Source organism: Chelonia mydas, chromosome 3, assembly GCF_015237465.2.
Source record: "Chelonia mydas isolate rCheMyd1 chromosome 3, rCheMyd1.pri.v2, whole genome shotgun sequence".
In the NCBI taxonomy this organism is placed as follows: Eukaryota; Metazoa; Chordata; order Testudines; family Cheloniidae; genus Chelonia; species Chelonia mydas.
Window position 1 is genome coordinate 97,980,707 of NC_057851.1, and position 22,557 is coordinate 98,003,263.

General features: G+C 41.5%; 2 protein-coding genes across 2 annotated transcripts; both read right to left on the bottom strand.

The window, feature by feature from the left end:
• On the bottom strand, positions 1 to 1,707 carry TAAR5 (trace amine associated receptor 5). The gene has a single exon (XM_027824652.3). The coding sequence runs from the start codon at positions 1,477 to 1,479 to the stop codon at positions 448 to 450; it is 1,032 nt and encodes a 343-aa protein (XP_027680453.2). The 5' UTR covers positions 1,480 to 1,707; the 3' UTR covers positions 1 to 447.
• Positions 1,708 to 12,194: 10,487 nt separating this feature from the next.
• LOC102944752 (trace amine-associated receptor 4-like) lies at positions 12,195 to 13,356 on the bottom strand. The gene has a single exon (XM_007062259.4). The coding sequence runs from the start codon at positions 13,236 to 13,238 to the stop codon at positions 12,195 to 12,197; it is 1,044 nt and encodes a 347-aa protein (XP_007062321.2). The 5' UTR covers positions 13,239 to 13,356.
• Between the last annotated feature and the right edge of the window lie 9,201 nt (positions 13,357 to 22,557).

Below are 22,557 nucleotides of genomic sequence, written 5' to 3' on the forward strand. Positions count from 1 at the left end.
GGTAAGTGACAAGTATGTCTAGTATGTGAAACCCAAGTTAGAGTCTGCCCGATCTAGCTGCTTTGAGAAAGATGGACATTGAGTTGAATAATGCCAGCTCACTGAATGTTCCAAAAAGCATTATGAGAACTGCTTTGATGATTTGTAGTTCAGTATTTTTCTGTTGTCTTTCAGGATTTCGGTTCAGATTTTCAAAACTGCCTAAATAAAATTGACAGGAATTGGGCCTCCCGACTCTGTTGGTTGCTTTGAAAACCTCATCTTTCCACTGGGCAGAAATAATCTGTCAATATCATTTCCCAGAGTTTTTATTTCTTATCATGTTCTCAGTATTGCTTCTCATTACTTACCACTTTAATAAATAACTAAAAGGAAAGGGTCTCCTCCTTGGGGCCATGTTTATGGTTGTGAGCCATTTTCACAGACAGTGTTATCTAAAAGCTCTGGTCATTCCTCATACAAGTCTACTGTAGATATCCCGGAACCAATGATGTTGCGAGTTACAATTAGTTTCACTGCCTTCCTGAACCAACGGTAGGAAAACACGTAAATCAAGGGATTGCAGGCTGAATTAAAGTAAGCAAACCAGATTAGGACATCAAAAAGAACTGGTGGGGTAATGAAATTTAGAAGACAGTCTACCATGGTGTCTATAGTAAAGGGCAGCCAGCACAGGAGGTAGATTCCTACAGCTATACCAAGAGTTTTAGCTGCCTTTCTTTCCCTCTTTGATGCTCCTAAGTGTAGCCCAAATCCAGCACTCTTGGTCATGCTGCTTATCCGCCTAGCTTGTCTGTTTGCCACAATAAATATTTTCACATACAAAGTTATCATTATGAGGCAGGGGAAGAAGAACAGAGGGAAGTTGAACCAGCCCCAGAGTTTGTTGAACAGTAGCTGACATCTACCAATACAGGGCATGTCTTGTAAGAAATAGCCCAACCCTTCCTCAATTGCATTGGTATAAAGCAAGACAAAAGTATAAATCATGGGGACCCCCCACCCAATCGCTATATATACACAAGCCACTCTTACGGTAAACTTAGTGGGGTAGAGCAAAGGATCACAGATAGCATAGTGACGATCAATGGAAATAAAACACAGGTGAAATATAGAGGTCAAACAAAAGACAGAGTCCAGAAAGGTATGCAGCCTACAAAAGTCATCTCCAAAATACCAGCAGCTCTCCACAGTTCGGATAGTGCTGAAGGGCAGCACCGTTAACCCCAGGAGGAGATCTGCGAGGGCCAGGGAGAGTAGTAAGAAGTTGGTGGGAGTATGTAGAGTTTTGAATTGGGAGACTGCAATCATCACCATCAGGTTCCCCAGTACTGTGAGCAGCATGCCCATGGCACAGGCCATGTAGATGGCCAGCTGGACGCCAAAGGAGTGAAGCGTTCTGGAGCAGGAACCATTCACTTCATAGCACAATGTAGTGGACACCATTTCATTAGCACTGGGCTTCTGGACAGAGCTCATTTCTTCCTTATCAGCTGTCCACACCTTCTCCAGCTCTTCCACACTTCCAATAAATGACTCGGCTTTTAATGGGGATCCAGACACTTTATCTTCTATGTGAAAAAAAAATAAAAAATAAGGTAGGAGGGAAAGAAAACCACATGTTCATGAATACATTGGAGAGTGTCTATCTTTCAAATGAAAAAGGCCAGTTTCTTGATGAATTTGCCTATAACTTTTTAAGGCATAGTTTTTCATATATATTTTTCCTTTACTCTCTCAGTCAGAAATATTTATTTATGCAACCACTTGGAATAAATGAAGGAAATATAGCAAAGGGAGAAAGGGAGATTGAGTTAACATTCTGTCATAGAAGTATATTGAGTACAAGTCTCTGGAAGCTGGGGTGTGTGAACGGGTCTTTATAGCTGACCCTATATAATAATGAATTAGTTCTTGTGAATTTCCACTGGCAGTGATGTTTTCCTTTAATTAGTTTTTGAGAGGTTTTCAATCAGTAATGAAAATAATTATTTTTTATTGTAAGACTGACTAGAAACTGTGTTTGCTTCTTATGGAAAAATGATCTTTTCTTACAAAAAAAGCCATGTCATATTGCAGATAGAAAATCCAAAAGGGCAAATTGCTCGTTTTTGTATACTTCCAGTTACACAGATGAATGCAGAAAACCATTATAAGACTGAATATTCCACATTCAACTAATCAACTGTAATGACTAACAGACTTCCTAAAACTGTATCACTACTTTTCTCCCATGTCATTACTATGTAACTCCTTATTCAATAGGAACATTAACCATAATATATATAGATATACACATGAGAATTTTCAATGAGTATTTTTAATGAATCAGATAATTAACCAATATGATTTTAAACACACATTAGTTATGTTCCTTGAAAGTTACATTTAGACAGATGTACTTAAATATATATTTTCCTTTATTTTATTTCATTTTTTAATAATCACTAGGGTTGCAGACAGAATTAGTGAAGGAAGTTAAAATTTCTGAACAAACACACACACAATGATGCTGTATCTCTCTTAACTGAAATAAAATACAATTATAAAACTATGTTTATAAATCATGGTACTTACAGTAAAACAGAATCACCCATTGTTGTCTTATGTGATCTGTATTACAGTGAGTGGATCCCCCTTCTAACGATGTATCCATTGGCATACCTGGGAGATGTGCGATTAATCAACGCTTTATATAATCCAGATGGAGAGATTGGTCCCTCAGATGAATAACATGCCTGAGGGAGTGCACAAAGCATTATTTGTACAACAGAACATCACTTGTTTTAAAGAACAAGGAGTCTTAAACACGCTCATGCTCACATAGAATCTATCGACCCCTTTCAGAGGATGCCTATGAACCTCCTTGCCTATGACTTTCACTTGGAAGGGTTCTAGTAGCTCATGGCCATGTCTTCTTGTAACATCCCTCCATCCCCACTCATTCCTGCAGATTCCAGCCCTCCTTTTACTCTTCCTCCACCACGCGCTAATAGGCTCCCAATGTCCATCCCTTTTACCTCAAAAACCAAGCAAGAAATCACAACACTCCATGATCTTCCATATTTCCTTGTGAGAGCCTGTCCTGCCCTCAATCCCACAAGAAGTTCCTGACCAACTAAGATTTTCTCATCACCCAGAACAGGCGATTATTACAACCTTTCCTCCCAATAGACTTGCTGTGAATTTTAAAACAGGCTCCTGGCTCCCAGACTAAACCCTTCATATCCACAAATCCCTCCCTCCTTTTTTGATCTAAAATTCATGACCCTCTGACTACCCACAAATCTGTCACAGACTCCCTGAAAAATATCCTTTCTCACCTGGACTCTCCTCACGATATCTGCTGCCTTGACCTGCAGCTCTAAGTTCTTTATGTGCTCCCTAAGCAAGATCTTTGCCCTTTGCCACTCTTCCTCCCTACTTCTGGTCCCCTCATTAATGCACCTTCAATTGCCCATGGCCTTTCCTCACCAGAACCCATTGTGACCGAGGTCCCAGGGGAGCCAACTGAGGTCACTCAATTAGTGTGAACTGCAAATAATGGGGCAGACAATCCCCAAAGCTGGTGGATATTCCAATACTTATATTTATGAAGCCAGCACAAAACGGCCTCTATAATACCTCACTGATTATCCAGAAGCCAACAACACAGTTTCCTTAAAGCAACCTAGCCTCAGGCCTCCACCCAGACATCCAAGTCAAATATGATGAGGATCACTGAAAATCTTATTCATCGTATAAACAATTTCTACCAATCCCAAAGGATCAAACACATTACCTCCCAGGTTAAATGAATATTCCAGATCTTACCCAAATACACGCTTACAGCCAACTCTTATTAACTAAGTTAAAATTTATTAAAAAAGAAAAGAGAGAGAGTATTGGTTAAAAGATCAGTATATATACAGACATGAGTACAATTCTTGAGATTCAGATTCATAGCATAGATGCTGAGCTTTGTAGATTCAAAGAGTTCTTTCATAGGTTGCATAAAAGTGGAAAATGCAGTGAGGATGTTTTTATACACACAGACCATGAAAAAATGGGTGTTTATCACTTCAAAAGGTTTTCTCCCCTCACCCCACTCTCCTGCTGGTAATAGCTTATCTAAAGTGACCACTCTCCTTACAATGTGTATGATAATCAAGGTGGGCCATTTCCAGCACAAATCCAGGGTTTAACAAGAACGCCTGAGAAGGGGGGGGTGTTAGGAAAAAACAAGGGGAAATAGGTTACCTTGCATAATGACTTAGCCACTCCCAGTCTCTATTCAAGCCTAAGTCAAGAATTATAACATTCATAAACCAGTCGGAGAACACTTCAATCTCTCCGGTCACACGATTACAGACATGAAAGTTGCGATATTACAACAGAAAAACTTCAAATCCAGACTCCAGCGAGAGACTGCTGAATTGGAATTCATTTGCAAATTGGATACAATTAACTTGGGCTTGAATAGAGACTGGGAGTGGCTAAGTCATTATGCAAGGTAACCTATTTCTCCTTGTTTTTTCCTACCCCCTTCCCCGCCCCGCCCCCTCCCTCCCCCTGTTCCTCAGACGTTCTTGTTAAACCCTGGATTTGTGCTGGAAATGGCCCACCTTGATTATCATGGGGGGGAAGGGTGTGGGGGGAGAAAACCTGGATTTGTGCTGGAAATGGCCCACCTTGATTATCATACACATTGTAAGGAGAGTGATCACTTTGGATAAGCTATTACCAGCAGGAGAGTAGGGTGGAGGGAGAGAAAACCTTTTGTAGTGATAAACACCCATTTTTTCATGGTTTGTGTGTATAAAAACATCTTCTGTATTTTCCACAGTATGCATCCGATGAAGTGAGCTGTAGCTCACGAAAGCTTATGCTCAAATAAATTGGTTAGTCTCTAAGGTGCCACAAGTACTCCTTTTCTTTTTGCGAATACAGACTAACACGGCTGCTACTCTGAAACCTGTCAAGGGGTAATAAAGCCTTTTAACAGGCATTTGCCAGCCCCCAGATATATACTGTCAGTTTCTGAATTTACTGACAAAAACAGTTGTGCATTACTGTAATATTTACTCAGAACATGTCAGTCTACAGGACCTTAGTTTAAAATTTGCTTTAAAAATACTTCATTAGTGAGTTGGTGAAGATTATAAAATCACATCTCTAAAAAATCCTTGCATAGATTTTCAGATGCACAATCATCTTTAGCCTTAAACGCTTGGATCTTCAGACATATCATTTTTTAAATAAATCCTTTAAAAGACCACACTTATCTAAAATACACATTTTAATTACTATAGTAAAAAAAAACTTGCTTCCAAAGTCTTCCTGTCCTTTCTGTCCATCCCTTTCTCCCTTCACCCCCCCTTCCCCCACCCTCCCACTGAAGAGAGCCCGTAAAGGGACAACACCCCTTTCCTTCCAGATAGCTGGACAAAGAGTTTCCCTTTCTTTACTTCTGACTATCTGATTAACTACTTTTAAGAAAACCTTCCAGTAAAATCAGTACCTTACTAAGATATAAAATCCTTTGTTATGCCTAAAATCTTTGGAAACATATTTTTTAAAGTTGGTGAAATTTCATAAACATGTCTATTGTTATGGAGCTCACACAAAGTAAATTAGAGTTCCCTTTTTCTAAAAGCAATAAACATTGTTATGAACACACTAAACCTCTGTGACTGATTAATTTAAAATAATGTCTTTGTTTCAGTGAGTTAAATATGTAGTAATCTGGAATGATTACTTTATGGAGGCTTAAGAGTACATTTAAAATATAAAATCAGCTTAGAAATACAGGTTAAGAAAATGTAAAACAGAGAAGGGCTGCATCATGTATTCCATAATATTTAATGTTCTATTCAGCAAGACAGCTGACTCACCCGTACTTCAAAGTTTTTGCAAATAAATGTCTGACAAACTTCAGGGCATATCAAAAAAACTGTGACTGACATTTTGTATTCCCAAGTTTAGTGCTTTTAATTAGGTATTTTCTGCATGTCTATTCTGCGTGAGGGAGAGGATACATGGGTCTCTGCGGGGAACTGTGACTCTCTGCCGCCGTGAGGCAGGCTGAGTGGCTTGGTATCCTTTGCTGCCTCATCCCTCCCGACCTGGGCTGTGAGCCCGGGCTGCCGTCGGGCATAGGGACACCAGTTTAATAGTACTGCGTAGGGCCCTATAAATCCTAAGGGTGGCCCTGTCCAAATGCACTGTGTAGCAGAGCAAACAAAAATGGGAAAGGAAGTGTGGAGGTCCCATAGAGAGGTTGCCATGGCAAAAGTGGGAGGCACACCTTTTATATGGATCTTTAAAAGGGGATTATGTTGAAGTTGGAGTCAGTTCTTATCTTTCTAAGCTGGTACCCATTCCATGGCAGATCTCAAGAAATGATACTAGGTCCTCTACCCTGAGTGGAAAAAAAACTTCCCCAAAACTTTCTGCATAAAGACTATAAGGGCAAGGTCTTGGACAATTTTTCCAATGGCATTTGAAGTTTTCCGGTTGTGTTTTTGCAATATAATGAAAATTTCTGTCCTATATAAAAAATTCATAGTGAAAAAATGGTGAATTTTGCATAACTTTACAAACTGCCAGAGAAAAAGGTTGCTGCCATGTCAGTTCCAAACACTGGACATATATACAGAGAGCGAGAAAGAGAGAAAAAGAGATAGAGACAGAGATTATGTTTAGAATATCAAAGGTGTTTATGGGCATTGAATAGCTCATCAGATTACTAATATAGTACCTATCTGTCTTTGTTGTTTTGTCATCTTCACTATCCTCATATTCTTCTACGTTTTAATATAAAATGAATTCAAGGTCTCTTTCCAATTCCTGTCTATCTAACTATATATCTATCAGTAGGGACCATGGCATGAGCAGATATGTCGAATGGTTAGTCAGGTGTCTGGAACCTTGATCAGAGTCCGATGCCAACCCAAAGGTCAGATCCAGAGATGGAGTCAGAAGTCAAACCCATGGTCAGAACTGGAGTCAAAGTGAGGAGTCAAGCCAGGGATTGAAGCCAGAGTCAGTGCCTGGGTAAGATGTAGAAGCAGGGATGAAAAGCAAGAACCAGGCACAGATGGGGGAATGGGATAAGAAGGACAAGAACCAAAACCAGGGTGGACGGCAGGGCTTAGGAACCAGGCAAGTATACAGAGTCCATAATAGCAGCCATCCAGGGATTCACCTAGTTTCTCAGACAGCTTCCTGGGCCTATTTATGGTTTACGTAGTGCGAGTCAGTCAATCCATGGGGCTGGATGACTCCCCCAATCATGAGCTTTGTGGATAAGGCCTTTGTGAGCTAGAGCTTTGGCGGATGTCTTCTCCTCCACTGGTTCAGATGAGCTGCTGGGTGGCGGCCATGGTCTGAGCACCGGGGTTTGAGGCCTGCAAACTCTTACATCACCCCTGCCCCATTCAAATATGTAGGCAGTGGTCTGGGTTTTCCATAGTGTTTTTTGTGGAAAGCATTTACCAGGTGAGGAGCCTGGACATTCTCGCCTGTTCCCAGGAGCACTCTTCAGGACTGTAGCCTTCCCAATCTACCAGGGTGATGGCTGGAAGTTGTGAGGGAATGTGGGGCTTCAGAATCAGGCAGGAAGGCAGGGCTTAGGAGTCAGGCAAGTAGGCAGTGTGCGTAATAGGAGCCAGCCAGGGAATCACCTAGTTTCTTAGACAGCTTCCTGTACCTCTTTCTAGTTTAAGTATTGCTTCCCAGCCAAGCAAAGGGGCTAGATGATTCCCCCAGTTTAGGAGCATTGTGGGTGGGGCTTTTGTGAGCTAGAGCTTGGCTGGCCCTCTTCTCAACTGCTTTGGTAAGCTGGTGGGTGGTGACCACATTCTGGGTACTGGCGGGGAGCCCATGGGCCTGGTTTTGAGGCTCACAATTCCTCACGTTATCTATCTATGATAGCTCTAAAGTGTTCATCACCATTGTATTTAGGTAGCAAATATCAAAACTATAGATAGGTCTTAACTGTCCAGAGCAACTTCAATTGTCCATTTCATCATTATACATCTGGGTTTTTCTTTCTTCCCCCCACCCCTTTTCTTTCTTTCTCTCTCTGCTTCCTCATCACCTACTGACCATGTGACAAGAAACCATCTAACCGGGAGAGAAGGTTTTCACAAAAGAGGAGCTGTGCATTATGTTCTGGAAAAGGCGAGACTTGGACTACACATGTCTTATATATATCTTTTATTTGCTTGAGTAAACAGAGGCAACTGAATTCCAGTGCAGTCAATATGGCACATTTTGTGTCAGTTTTTCAAAGAGTGACTCAGCTGCTGCACCCTCAAAAAACTGCACACACCTGCAAAATACTGAACCGAATGTTACACAGTTTTTGCAATATCATGCCCATGGATATGCCGTCACCTGATGTATGCAAATATCCACTTAATTGAGCAAATGGTGTGCGGGGGGAGAGGTTGTGAGTGCATTGCATCCACAGGCATTTTTGCCAGCACTTTCAATACACTCTCTGTCGATAATTAGTTGTGTCTGTTTAAACAGTGCTATTTGAAAAAACAATCTGCAAGCAGGGAGTAGAGGAGCTAGCAGTGCACTGGCATTGCCTGTTAGCTGTGGATGCAACCAGCTAGAGGAACACTGCAGAAATCTGACCAGCAGAGGAAATACAAAAGATATGGGAGAGAGATTGTCATGAAGCATTCTCTTTCTTTTACAGGCAATTCTTGGGACTCAAGGCCTTACTGTATAATAAGAATGTACACATTCTATCCATTATTTGGGAGCCAAAATTTAACAGAGTTCTATCTGAAACAGCTTTAGTCAAAAAGTTCTTAAGAAGAGTCACACTAATTATGGGTGTTTAAGATGATGAAAACTCTGCAAAAAGACTGTTAATGAGACACTCATTATATCCTCTCCCCAGAGCTCACTCATTCCCTTTGCTGTTCTGCTGCATTTTGGTGCTGACTGAACATGAATCTCACATGGGAACCCTCAAACAAAAACAGCTTCTACAGGTTTATTCCCTGAGCTCTGTCTGATGTCCTGCTCAGTGTTCAAGTTTTTAAAAAACATTTTTTAAGCACCTGTGAAATCGCACTCCATAGCAAAACTAAACACTGAAATTATTTTAAAAAGTCACTTTTAAACTGGGGAAAAGAAGCCACTTCATGGCACATGAAGGGCAAAATGGTAGAGTTCCTGAATAACAAGGACTGAAAGATCAGATTCTCCAGTCTGTTTTTTCCTCCATAAGTGGAAGCAGCACAAAGTGGCCTTCGAGCCTATGGAAGTTGGCAGCCTAGAGTTCCCTTTCAACAAGGAAATTTTGCATTGGCATAAAGCTGGCAGGGGTAGCATAACTGCCTCCTGCATCAATTCCCCCACCCCACAGTGCCCAGCATAAGGAGAGGGAGGGTGCAATGTGGGGTGGGACAGTGCTCCATTATGTCCAGTTCTCCAGTGGCTTAATATCTTGGTGGAGAAATAACTTGCACTGGAGCTGGGCAACTTAAGATCGGGGAGCTACAGCCAATTCTCTGTGGCTGCAATCTCTAATCAAGGCCTTTATGTCTAAGTATTACCCCTTGGGGAATTCTCCACCACTGCACACATACAGAATTCCTGTCCCCTGCAGATTTCTTTGCTTCCCCACAGAAAAATGACTTTCTGATGGGGAAGCAATGGAAGCCAAAAGAGTGGTCATGTGCCCCTCCCCAAAGCATGGACACATGGTTTTGGGCACCTGGAGCAGCTGGTGGTGTGGCAAATCACTGTGGTGGGAGGTGGGTCTGGGGCTAGGTTAGCTCCACCCCACTGTCTACCAAACCATCGCACACCCAGACTCCCACTGCTGTCTCCCCCTCCCACAGCCAAAATCCCCACCACCAAGCCCTCTGCTGAGCCCCACCCCTCTCACACCTGGCCCTTCCCAGCCACAGCCAGTGGCTGCTACCCTGCACCGAGCTCAGTTGCTAGTTCCAGCTGGGCTGGGGATCGGGGGGGAGTGCACTTCCCCTGTAAAGAGCAGCCAGGCCCAAGTCAAACCCACCTCAAGAAAACTGACCTGTCTCCAAACTCCCCTACCCTGCTTCCTGCCCCATTGCTCCTCAGCCACCAGGGGAGGGGTCACTGTACTGGGAGCTGCTCCCCCATCTGCCCAACCCCCTTCACCTGGGGCCCCCGGCAGAGTCCCATTGCCCCTGCACTCAGATTTCCCACCACGAGCCCCTGTGCATCCAGATCCCCAGGCACCTGGACTCCCCCACTGAGCTGCCCACACCCAGATTACCCCACACCTTGATCCCCCTACACTAAGCCCCTCCACACTTGGATCCTGCCTGTCTGCCTACACCCGGTGTGCCTACCACAGAGGTACAGGGCACTGGAGTGTTTCTGTGGCAGGCCCAGCCCTTGCACTATTTCAGGGTCAGGTTATAGCCTCACCGTCGAGTCCATGTCCTGGGTGGGGCTGAAGGGTTATCTCCCACTTCCGTGTAGCCAGTGGCATGTGCGCCCCACTGCCATGCTGGAGTCTCCACATTATTTAATGACAAATAAAATTTGTAGAATTTTGCAGAATTTTAAAATATTGTGTGCAGAATTTTTAAGTTTTTGGTGCAGAATTCCCTCAGGAGTAAAGTATACAAAGAACAGTATAACCAAGCTCACTTCTCTCCTTCTCGGCTCTCTAGGGTCAGGGGGGATTTTAGGAGGCAGCAAGGGAAAGAAAGGGATGTTCTGGAGAGGGGCTCTTCCAGGAGCCCCGCGATGCATGGAGCTGAAAGGGGAAGACCCAGCCACCAGCCACTGGGAGCTGACAGGGAGAGCCCCAGCTGTCAGCAGCCCGGGACTCCTGGTGTCGGACGAAATTGCAGAGGAAGCCTAATATTGCGGGATCTGTAATTTCTGCACTATTACAAATTAAGTAGGGCATTAAATATAAGACATTTTATCAGTTTTTTATTTATTCCCAGTGTTTAAACTTCATCTTATCATTGTTGTCTCTGCATGAAGGTACATAGTTTCATAAGCAGTACAAAATTAGTATGGCAAATATGAACTAGCGCTAGCCTTTCACCACAAGAGATCTTCTTTGTCCTGCTGACAGGAGCCAGCATAAAGAGGTGGAGTTTGGATTGGACTGTACAAGAGAACAAACCTAGGCACCACCATCTACCCTCTTTCAAAAATGCACCACTTCATAAGAGCAGCCATACTGGGTCAGACCAAAGGTCCACCTAGTCCAGTAACTGATCTGACAACAGTGGCCAGTTTCAGGTGCTTCAGAGGGAATGAACAGAACAGGTAATCATCAAGCGATCCATCCCCTGTTGTCCACTCCCATCTTGTTGCAAACAGAGTCTAGGGACCCTCAGAGCATAGTATTGCATCCCTGCCCAGCCGGGCTAATAGCCATTGATGGACCTATACCCCTAGGAATATATATAGTTCTTTTTTTGAACCCAGTCATACTTTTGGCCTTTCACAACATCCCCTGGCATCCTCTGAGCTCCCACATATTCGCTGGGACTGCTAAGGTTCTCAGCTGATCTCGGCTACTTTGGTAATGCATGGAGACAGAGGTGATTTCTCAGCAGCTACAACCCAAACCGAACACTGAATCAATGAACATTCAGAACACTTTTCTGCTAGAGACTTAATTACTCATTGACTGGTGTATATGAGACTGGCTTGCATAGCTTGCATGTATATAAAGATCAGTTATTCAGCCAGAGAAAACATTTTGGGCTTAGTTCTGTTACCCTTAAACATGCTGAGAATTAGAGAAAGATACTTTCAATTGGAGTAAGGGTGGAGATAGCAGGCCTACAATGCTGGGGACTCCATTTTTTAGCATGGGCAACTAGATAACAAATTAATGCTTAAATACTGGACTTGGACAGAAATTACATTGTAGTGTAGTTGTCAAAATGATCACTGTGTATACAGGAACATAGCTGGATAGAATGTACTGTATAATTTGCCAGACTGTTCTCTCACTTCCTAACATACAGACAGACAGCTCAGTAAAATAGCATGCGAATCCTTAAACAATACCTACTACATGCTACAAAAGAGTTTCTCCAAAAGCATGTGCAGATTCTTGTAAATGTTGTCAAGATATAGGGCACTATGTGAACTGTTCTAAAAGATCTCCAGAAATAGCATAGGCATCTATTAATGCTAATCCAGTCATAAAAGCCACACCTGGTTAATTAAGTGTATGCGGGAAACAAAGTAAAAGTAGAGGAATCTGATCTGAAAATTGTACCAGTCACAATCATTTTAAATGCTTTGCGAAACCAAGAATAAAATAAACCATAAATGATTGGATTACAAGTCGAATTGAAGTAGCCCAGCCAGAGGAAGGCATTGTACAAGTCTTCAGGTGTTGAGAAGTTAATAAAAGGATCAGCTATTGTAAGAATAAAGAAAGGCAGCCAACAAAACAGAAACACCCCCATGACTAAACTTAAAGTTTTAGTTGCTTTGTTCTCTTTTTTTGCAAAGATTTTGTTTGTCGTTGCAGAGACACATATTATTGCACTGGGGATTTTAGCAATTTGTCTTGCATGTTTTCTTGCCACTGTAAATATGTGGACGTAAATTCCCACCATCACTGTGCCTGGGAAAAAGAAGGTTATTAGAGAAGCCAGCACTCCCCAAAGCTTGTTAAATATGAGTGTACAGAAACCACTGCAGTCAATTGAAGCAACATATATTTCAATGCCCTCAGTATTCAACTCTGAGAAAACTAGGCCAAAGGCAAATAAGAATGGGACAGACCAGCTTATTAATAAAAATAGTACTATCATGGGGATAGTTATCTTGGTGACATAATGCAGTGGGTCACATACCGCATAGTAACGGTCAACAGAGATAAAACACAGATGGAAAATAGAGGTGGTACAGAGCATTATATCACAACAAGTATGGAGTTTGCAGAAGAGGTCTCCAAAATACCAGCATGACTCAACAGACCTGATCATGCTGTAGGGCATAACCATGAAACTAAGCAAAAAGTCTGTAGTTGCCATGGAGCAGATCAGGAAGTTGGTTGGAGAGTGAAGCTGTTTGAAATGAGCGATGGAAATGATCACAAGCATATTTCCACCCATTGTGAGCACTATTGCTCCCACCATGAAGCTGTACATAACCCAAAGACTGATTGTAGACCTTACATTTCTAGGACATGAATTGTTAACAAAGTCAAAGCAATACTGCACATTCTGTGGACTCCAGAGGGGGGATGAATTCATGATTTGGGATCAATGACAGTAACTTTTTCCAAAGTATTACAATACAGCCAGTCCTGGGGAAAAAGAAAAAATAAACAAAGTGACATGAACAGCAGCAACATCTGCAGACCTGTGTTTCACATTAGTTTATTAACATCTAAAATTAAAAATAATGGGCCTGATTCTGCTCTCAGTTGCATTCATGTCAATTCAGAATAATTCCCATTTACTTCAGAGGTGTTACTCCAGACTTACACCAGTATAAGAGATAGCGGAACTTGGCCCTATGCTAACAAAAAAAATGGGCTGAACCATTTCCTTAAGGTGAATCTTAAGGTGCTCAAAAATTCTAAGTAATATTGGATATTTTTGCTATGGAGTTTATATTCAACACTATAAGCACCTTGATAAGGGGTTTGGAAAATAAAAGCCTCAAACACATGACACTCACCTGATTTGCACAGCTCTCCTCATCACCTCATAGATCTTTATTCCTGAAAGTACTGACCATACTTCCAGGAGAGATATTACAGCATCAGAAAACCCAAATTGGTTGACGATGTAAAGATTTTAACATGAAGCACTTTCTGAAGCTGGCCAGACCTCAAGGTAAAAGAGTGACAAAAACTCATTGACAGCCTCCTCATTTTAGTAATCTTTCTGATGGGTCACTGAGTATATACCAGCAGACAAGTTTCTGTTTGTAATATTAATCCACTTAGGTGCTTACCCCAACACATACTTGGCTAGGATTAAGAGAAATATAACAGCATAGTGCTAAGGAGTCATTCGGGTGTGCTAAACAATCTGTGCCTCAAAGCATTGAAAGATTTGAGAAACAGGTAAAACAACACAAATTTAGTGAAATTTATTAATCCTTTATTATAGATAGCTCTTATTTAAGACTTTTTTATTTAAACCAGTATTTACTATTACAAATATACATGTATAAGAAGAAAAAAACATATTTGTCACATTACAAGCTGCACACTCTCATCTGCATGCTACTCCTTATGCCAGCAAACTGCTACACAATTCTTGGTGTATACAGTAGAATCTCAGAGTTAATGAACACCTCGGGAACGGAGGTTGTTCGTAACTCTGAAATGTTCATAATGCTGAACAAAAATTACGGTTGTTCTTTCAAAAGTTTACAACTGAACATTGACTTAATACAGCTTTGAAACTTTACTATGCAGAAGAAAAATGCTGCTTTTAACCTTCTTTATTTAAATGAAAGAAGCACAGAAACAGTTTCCTTACCTTGTCAAATCCTTTTTTTTAATCTTTCCTTTTAGTTTTTAATAGTTGATGTGTAACATAGTACTGTACTGTACAATATTTGCTTTTTTTTTTTTTTCGGTCTCTGCTGCCTGATTATGTACTTCTAGTTCCAAATGAAGTGTGTGATTGACTGAGCAATTTGTAACTCTGGTGTTTGTAACGGTGAGGTTCTACTGTAATAGAATTAAAGTGATGGAGTTTGAAGGTGGCAACTATGTGTGATAGTGTGTGCACAGGCACATATATATATATATAGATGTACACATGTTATCTATATGTTCTTAGAGTTTTGGAGTTTAATCAACATTATTTCACAGTGGTAAAATAAGGAATTGTATTCCCCCAGTAATGCCAACAAGAGTTCCTGGCTACATCATAAACCACAAGACTCAAGTTGTTGGGGGTTTCTCATGCTACAAGGTCTCCAGATTTAATTAGATGCTTACATTATGTACACATCAGGGACTCATTCTTCAATAGAATACAGATTTTAATCAAACAAACTGCCCCATCTGCAAGTCTCATTTCTTCCTCCTTTCAATTCTATAGGTCCATATCCCTTCTCCTGTGTCAATCATCCCCTTTATTTGTCCCTCACCTATTCCTGGTTTTCTTTTATTTCTCCCAGCTTGTCAGGTTCATTAAGCTATTTCTGAACCAAAGAGTACATGAAAGCTTTCTGACATACTTTTCTAAAATCTATTGGAAATTCCATTGCATGATAAAAATATGAACATTTGCCATTATAAACATATTGCAGGTTTACAACAGGTATGCCAGGCTGATACCAAAATATAGCTTCATTATACTCTGTTTCTTATATAAATAATGCTACAGTATGAATGCCCCCAAAATGTGTGTATGCTTAACATTTTGTGATCTTTCTCCTTTCTCCTTTTTACACCAAAGATATAGAAAGTATTGTATCTATTGTAAGCCAAATCCTTACCCCATTAAAGTCATTGAGAGTTTTAAAAATGACTTTGATGGAATTAATATTAGACCTTATGTCTAATAAAGTTTATTCCTACAAGCATTTAAGCATCTGTATAACTTTACTCCAATGAACAGGACTACTGAAATCAATAGGTCTAGCCACCTGGGAATAAGAGTGTTTTCAGGAAAGGATCTTAGTATATTATCTTGCTTTAGTACTTTGAAAGGATATATGACATTAACATGCATAAGAAATTGCACAGCATTTGCTCAGCAACAGATTTTGTAAAAGTAAACTCTCAGAGACTGCAATCTCAGGAAAAACAAAATTTCTAGCCAGCCCTGTGGTCCTCACATTGACAATTATCAGCTCACTAATACCATTTACAGATGTTTTTATCTGTCATTGGAATAGCGTAAATTACTGAAGATGATCCAGCTGATCATCTCTAGACAGTTGCTCAATGATCTTGCCACACATTTTAAGATTCAATTGACTTCCTTATTCTACATCGTGGGTCAAGTTATTCTTGTGATACAGAGACAAACATTTGCTCTAAATGAATCACGAGAAAACTTTTTGTCATTACATTCCGTTATTGAGATTGGAAAATCAAATAAATTGCATTTCTTCTAGTACTTTACAAAATGCACTTGGTTACATCATTACATAGGCGTAAAAGATGTTTTTACCTGATCTTTCTCTATAATTCATCTCTTCACTGAAAATGTTTTGGCTGTGATTTTTGCTTTTGTTTCTTGTCTTTGATTTCAGTTAGAAAATCTTCTGATCCAAATCAATGAACAGTTTTGGAGCTTATGTGTAAAATGTGTATAAATTTTTTTCTTATTAACTCACAAAGCTTGTTTGTTTGCTTTTTTTCTCTGTAAGACTCCTTTGTGGCAATTTTAAATGAAAATGCATTTGAAATGTTCCCTCTGTTCTTATCAGATTAACTGGGTCGCTGCTAGTGTATATATACAGCAGAGAAGAACTGTAGCTGTCTCTGGTGAGTTCACAAGTCTCCTATCGTGTCTTTTCTTCGGCAGATTTACTCTGTGACTCTTCATTCTGCTGCTGCAACTGAAAAAAATTATGCATAAACAACCCAGTGAGGAGCTTATTTGATTTGGTTCACAGCCCTATTGGAACTGGGAGGATGAACTTTGCGTCTACTTAAATATGTTAAATATAAAGCCATAGAAGGTCTTTTAAATTATACCTTATAAGCTTTATGGGACAGGGGCTGTCATTTACTCTGCTAAGTAGGGCTGATTGAAAATGATCTGTCAAAACTGTTTTTTGTTGGAAAACTGGGTTTTTGGCTAAAGACATATTTTTTGCAATAAATGCCTGTTTTCAGTGGAAATTTTCAATTTCTCATCCAAAAAGTTAATGGCCACAAGCCAAAATATTTCATCCCAAGTCCAAAATATTTCAGTTCTGAAATGCTGCCGGTGCCTGACACTCCAATTCTCCTCTCTACACACTCCATTCCAATTTCTACAGCCAGACTTCATCTCCCATAATGCACCATCACCATGGCACTCTCATGTTATATAACCGCCTCAGCCAGAGGGGAGACTGTGGTACACACATCACAGAAGATACAGGCCAACCAGGGAGCGCAGCCTATAGAGGAGAATGGGGCCTGAGGCACTTGAACTAGAGCCCCCAGGAGGCGTTAGAGTGGCAAAAAGCCCACAAACATTTTCCAGCCAAAATTAATGATTTTTCATTTTCCTTGATATTTTCCATAGGGGAAAACCCTTATTTTCTAGTGCTGATGGGACCCTAACCTGTCTGAGGTCTCTATGTTCTATTGCAATGTAGATGTTAAATTATAATAATTAAGTCTCGAGATAAATGAAAAAAGGAACTACTTAAATGACTTCTAATATAGGGGAATGCCTCATAAGAGAAAGGGAATCCAAAGATGGTCAGTTACCTTTAGGGATGGGCAAAATATGCTAGAAATTATAAGCGTCTCGTTCTCCTTTTTCCACTTCCACACCTCGGTCTTCGACCATTTCAACTCCCTAAAAATTATGAAGGGTCTTGAATGATCGTTCTCACCATGTGTCTCTGCATATCTAAATTCAAGCCACAACTAGACATACAAGTAGTGAAATACCACAAGGCAAACTGTTCTCACTTTATCCCTATCTCTATCCAAGGCCTCACTTCAGGAGACCATCCCTACTGAGCAAAGCACTAAAGCATGTACTTCACTTTGAACACAAGGTTCGGTTCTACTGAGTTAAATAAATCCTTAAGTTGCTCTGCTGAATTAGAACTCAGAACAGTAAGTAACACATATCTCAAAAGAAAACTTGTTTTTGTGATATTTTCAGCCAAGGATTCATACCTCAGGCATTTAGATTGTTTGGGTGTTCTTTCATTTTCTTCTATCCGGATATGTAACAGAAAGGCTGATATGTGCTGCCGATTTTTTCTTGCGTTTATCTGTGGACTCCAGAAGGGTATATAAAACACCAATCCAGAACAGTTCATGCTGTGAGAGGATCATACAAACCATACACAGGCATTTACAGGTGAAAATGATATATCCTTGCCATAAGCAGGCATTGTATAAATCTACAGGGATTGGTGAGTTACTACATCATTCAGCTATAATATGTCAGAATAAGGAAGGTTAATGAATAGTGCATTTGTCTGAACAAAAATCGTTGGAACTCCAGACAGCACCAGTCACTGCTGGGACGGGCAGAGCAGGAGTCATGATTTCCGAACAATGTTGTCAGACTATCAGGCACAACATGGCTCATGGAAGAAATAAGCTGATGCGTTCAGCACACATAGAAGGTTATGAACAGTTATTTTTTGTGTATAGAGATTGTGTATGAATACGACTATTTCTGTAGTGGATTAATTTATCACCAAGGGAGAGTTGTGGTGGGGGAATCTGGCCTAGTGATCGGAGCAGAATCAGAGGGCAGAACTCTCCTCACAATAGCTGCTTCTTTGACCTGCAGCTCTAGGTTCTTTATGTGCTCCCTAAACAAGATCTTTGCCACTCTTCCTCCCTACTTTTGGTCCCCTCACTAACACGTCTTCAATTGCACATGGCCTTTCTTCACCAGAACCCATCTCCCACTCCCTTGATGTTCCCTTGCCTCTCATTCCCTCTGCTCCTCCAAAGTGCTTTTCAAGTGCACTGTGCCAGAGCAAACAAAAGTGGGAAAGGAAGTGTGGAGATGCTGCAGAGAGTTTGCCATGGCAAAGGTGGAAGGCACACCTTTTATGTGGATCTTTAAGAGGCGATAACACTAAAGTTGGAGCCAGTTCTTATCTTTCTCAACTGGTACACACATTCCCTGGCAGAACTCCAGAAGTGATGCCAGGTCCTCTACCACGAGTGGAAAAAAACCTTCCACAAAACTTTCTTAATAAAAACTACAAGGCCAAGGCCTTACAATTTTTTCAATGGCTTTTGAAGTGTTCCAGTTGTGTTTTAGCAACATTATGAAAACTTCTGTCCTGTATAAGAAATGTATAGAGAAAAAATGGTGAATTTTACATAACTTTACAAACTTCCAGACAAAAAGGTTGCTACAATGTCAATCCAAACACTGGACATTTTTGTGTGTGTTCATCAAAAAAATGTAGATAAATAGATAGATAGAGAGAGAGAGAGATTATAGCTAGAATATCAAAGGTTTTTATGGCATTGGATAGCTCATCAGATTACTAATATAGTATCTATCTGTCTTTGTTGTTTTGTCATCTTCACCATCTTCATATTCTTCTAGGTTTTAATATAAAATGAATTCAAGGTCTCTTTCCAATTCCAAGTATGAATGTATCTACACCAGAATAATGATCCTGTCTAGCTATTTATCTGTAGGGACTATGCATGGACAGTTAGTTCTAATAGTTAGAATCAGGAGCCTGGAACCTTGGTCAGAGTCAGATGCCAACCCAAAGGTCAGATCCAGAAATGGAATCAGGAGTCATATCAAAGATCAGAACTGGAGTCAGAGTGAGGAGTCAAGCCAGGGGTCGAAGATGGAGTAAGATGTAGAAGCAGGGATGTGGACCAAGGCAGGAAAGGAGAAACCAGGAACAGATGCAGAAGTGGGATAAGGAGGGCAAGAACTAGGTTGGACAGCAGGTCTTAGGAACCAGGCAAGTATACAGAATCCATAGTAGCAGCCATCCATGGATTCACCCAGTTTCTCAGACAACTTCCTGGGCCTATTTATGGTTTAAGTAGTGTGTCCCAGCCAATCAGTGGGGCTGGATGACTCCCCCAGTCATGAGCTTTGTGGACAAGGCTTTTGTGAGCTACAGCTTGGTTGGACTTCTCCACTGGTTCAGGTGAGGAGCTGGGTGGCGGCCATGGTCTGAGCACTGAAGTTCAAAGCTTGCAATCTTTTACATCACACCCTCCTCTTCACATATGTGGGCAGTGGTCTGGGTTTTCCATGGTGTTTTTTGAGGAAAGCTTTTACCAGGTAAGCAGCCTGGATCTTTGCGCCTGTTCTCAGGAGCATTCTTCAGGATTGTAGCCTTCCCAGTCTACAAGATACCAGCGTCTACTTTGCCTGATTCTGGCATTGAAGATCTCATGGACAATATACTCACCATGGTCTTAAAAACACACCAGCGGAGGGTGGGATGGTGTTTGGGAGTGGTGAGGGAATGTGGGGCTTCAGGAGTGATACATGGAAAACTGGGTGTATTTGGAGAGAATGAAGTAATTTGTGTTCAAAGGTAACTGGGTTAATTTGCCAGGAAATTCAATAGCGGCCAAGGGATTGATAACCAAATTTATGAAACAGCCTGTTCTTCTGTAGGCTTTTCAAGTATCATACCTTCTGGCTTACCAAAAGTGTGGACCCCTCCTGTCTTTGATGACCCACACATGGTTTGTAGCTGTTCTTGGCATCCTCCAGATGAACTTTTAGGTTATCTTGGGTGTGACATGTCTGTTGTGTCTAGTCTAGAGCTGCTGGGTTGTGGGAAGGTATGGGTAGCTCTGGGTAGAACTAAGGGGAGAACCCATAGTTTGAAATAAAAGGGCTTTGCCTCATAGACATGTGTTCTGCTTTGTACACAAACTTTGTACGCAAACCATTGTATTCAAACTCTGCCTGAGCTAGAAGCAAGGACCAGTCATTCTGGTGCAGGTTTATGAAGCATCAAAAATATCCTGAGGGATTGCAAAAGTCTGAAGTGTTTATTGTGTGGCACACTGGAGTCAGCACATACATTGCAAGAGGCCACATAGGCCTGCAAAGAGGCCTGAATATGAGGCCACCAGAAGGCATGAGAGACTAGGAGCTGAGCTTTAAAGCAGCCAAACTGCCTGGTGAGAGTCATAATATATTTGTAGGGTTGCAGGCCTTGCAGGCCTGGTAGGGGAACATATATATGTCCTTATACATAGGTTACCCCATCTTGGACACTGTGGGGTTCCTTACTTATGGCTTCCTGCTCATCAGGAAGGATCCCATTGTCCAAAGCTGATCGTATGAGGATGACCAGATCCTGGCGGGGAGACGCACCCATTACATTATGAGGCTATCGATGCAGGAGGTTTTAAGGTTCAAGTCATTAGGCCAGTGTAATATTTGGTTTTTCATGGTGACCTGCTTCATGGCCCATTGGTCCACATACGGTCCAAGGCTTCCATCTTTCTTTTTAATAAAGAGGAGCGATGCCTTGGAAAGCAAACTGGACTTATGAATAAAACCGTTGGGTAGGTTCTCCTGAAGGTAGGTGCCCAGTGCAGCTAGGTTCACATTCAGACATGGCAAATATATGCTGAGTGGAATGTTTTCCCCGGTTGTAGTTTGATTGGGCAATCATAGTCCCTGTGCAGGGGCAAGGTGTCTGTGGATTTTTTCTAAAGACATCTTTGTAGTCACTGTAGTTTGACAGAACTTAAGTGCTGAAATTTAGCTTGGTTCACACCAGCTGATAAGAGGGTTGTAGAGGGCCAGCCAAGAAATACCCAGAATCAGAGGGAAGTGTAGGGAATGGATGGCATCGAACTATAGCATCTCTCAGTGCTCTTGGATAACAACCTCAAGAAGAACTGTTTCTATGTCCACTGGCCCGGAGGATAAGAGGGCCCTATCATGAACTTTTATCAATGGTTCATCAAAGTCAGGAGTCAAGCCTCGGGTTGAAGCCATCGTCAGGGATAGGGCATAAGAGTGGGGACATGGAGAAGTAGGAAAGCAGGAACCAGGAGCTGAAGGGGGTTAGGGATAAGGAGAAAAGGAACCAGGAACAGGCAGGAAGAAAGGGCTTAGGAGTCAGGCAGGTAGGCAGGGTCTGTAATAGCAGCCAGCAAGCGAATCCCTTAGTTGCTTATACAAATTACTGTGCCTCTTTCTGGATTAAGTATTGCTTCCCAGCCAATCAGAAGATATCTCTCCTAGTTTAGGAGCATTTCGGGTGGGACTTTTTGTGAGCTAAACCTTGGCTGGCCCTCTTCTCAACTGCTTTGATAAGCTGGTGGGTTGTGACCACAGTCCGCGTACTGGCTGGGGACCCATGGACCTGGTTTTGAGGCTCGCGATCCTTCATGTTATCTATCTATGATATTTCTAAAGTGTTCATCACCATTGTATTTAGGTAGAAAATTTAAAAACTGTAGGTAGGTCTTAACTGTCCAAAGCAACTTCAGTTCTCCATTTCACCATTATATATTTGGGGTTTTCTCCCCCCCCTCACATTTTCTTTCTGTCTCTCTCTCTCTGCTTCCTCATCAGCTACTGACCATGTGATAAATGAAGTGGGGGGGGGCAGGGAGGGGTAGCTCTCTTTGATGGAGCCCAGCCAGCCAGGTATCTGTAAAATCCCTCTTGGTATCTGTTCTCTACTTGCTTTACCTGTAAAGAGTTAAAAAGACCCCCAGATAAAGAAAAAAAAATTAATACTTGCTACTCCAGGCTTGTATTAAACTCCCAAGGTTACAGCTTTTCTCTGTCTTGTCTTGGTAAACGCTGCCACCACCCAAATGCAAAAAACCCCCTTGGACCCAGGAAGGAGCACTTGGGAATTCCTTCTTGTGTGGTGCCCTCAAGCCCTTTCACACACACCCTCCCCCTGGGGAAGAGCTGAGAAAGAAAACAAAGGAAATGA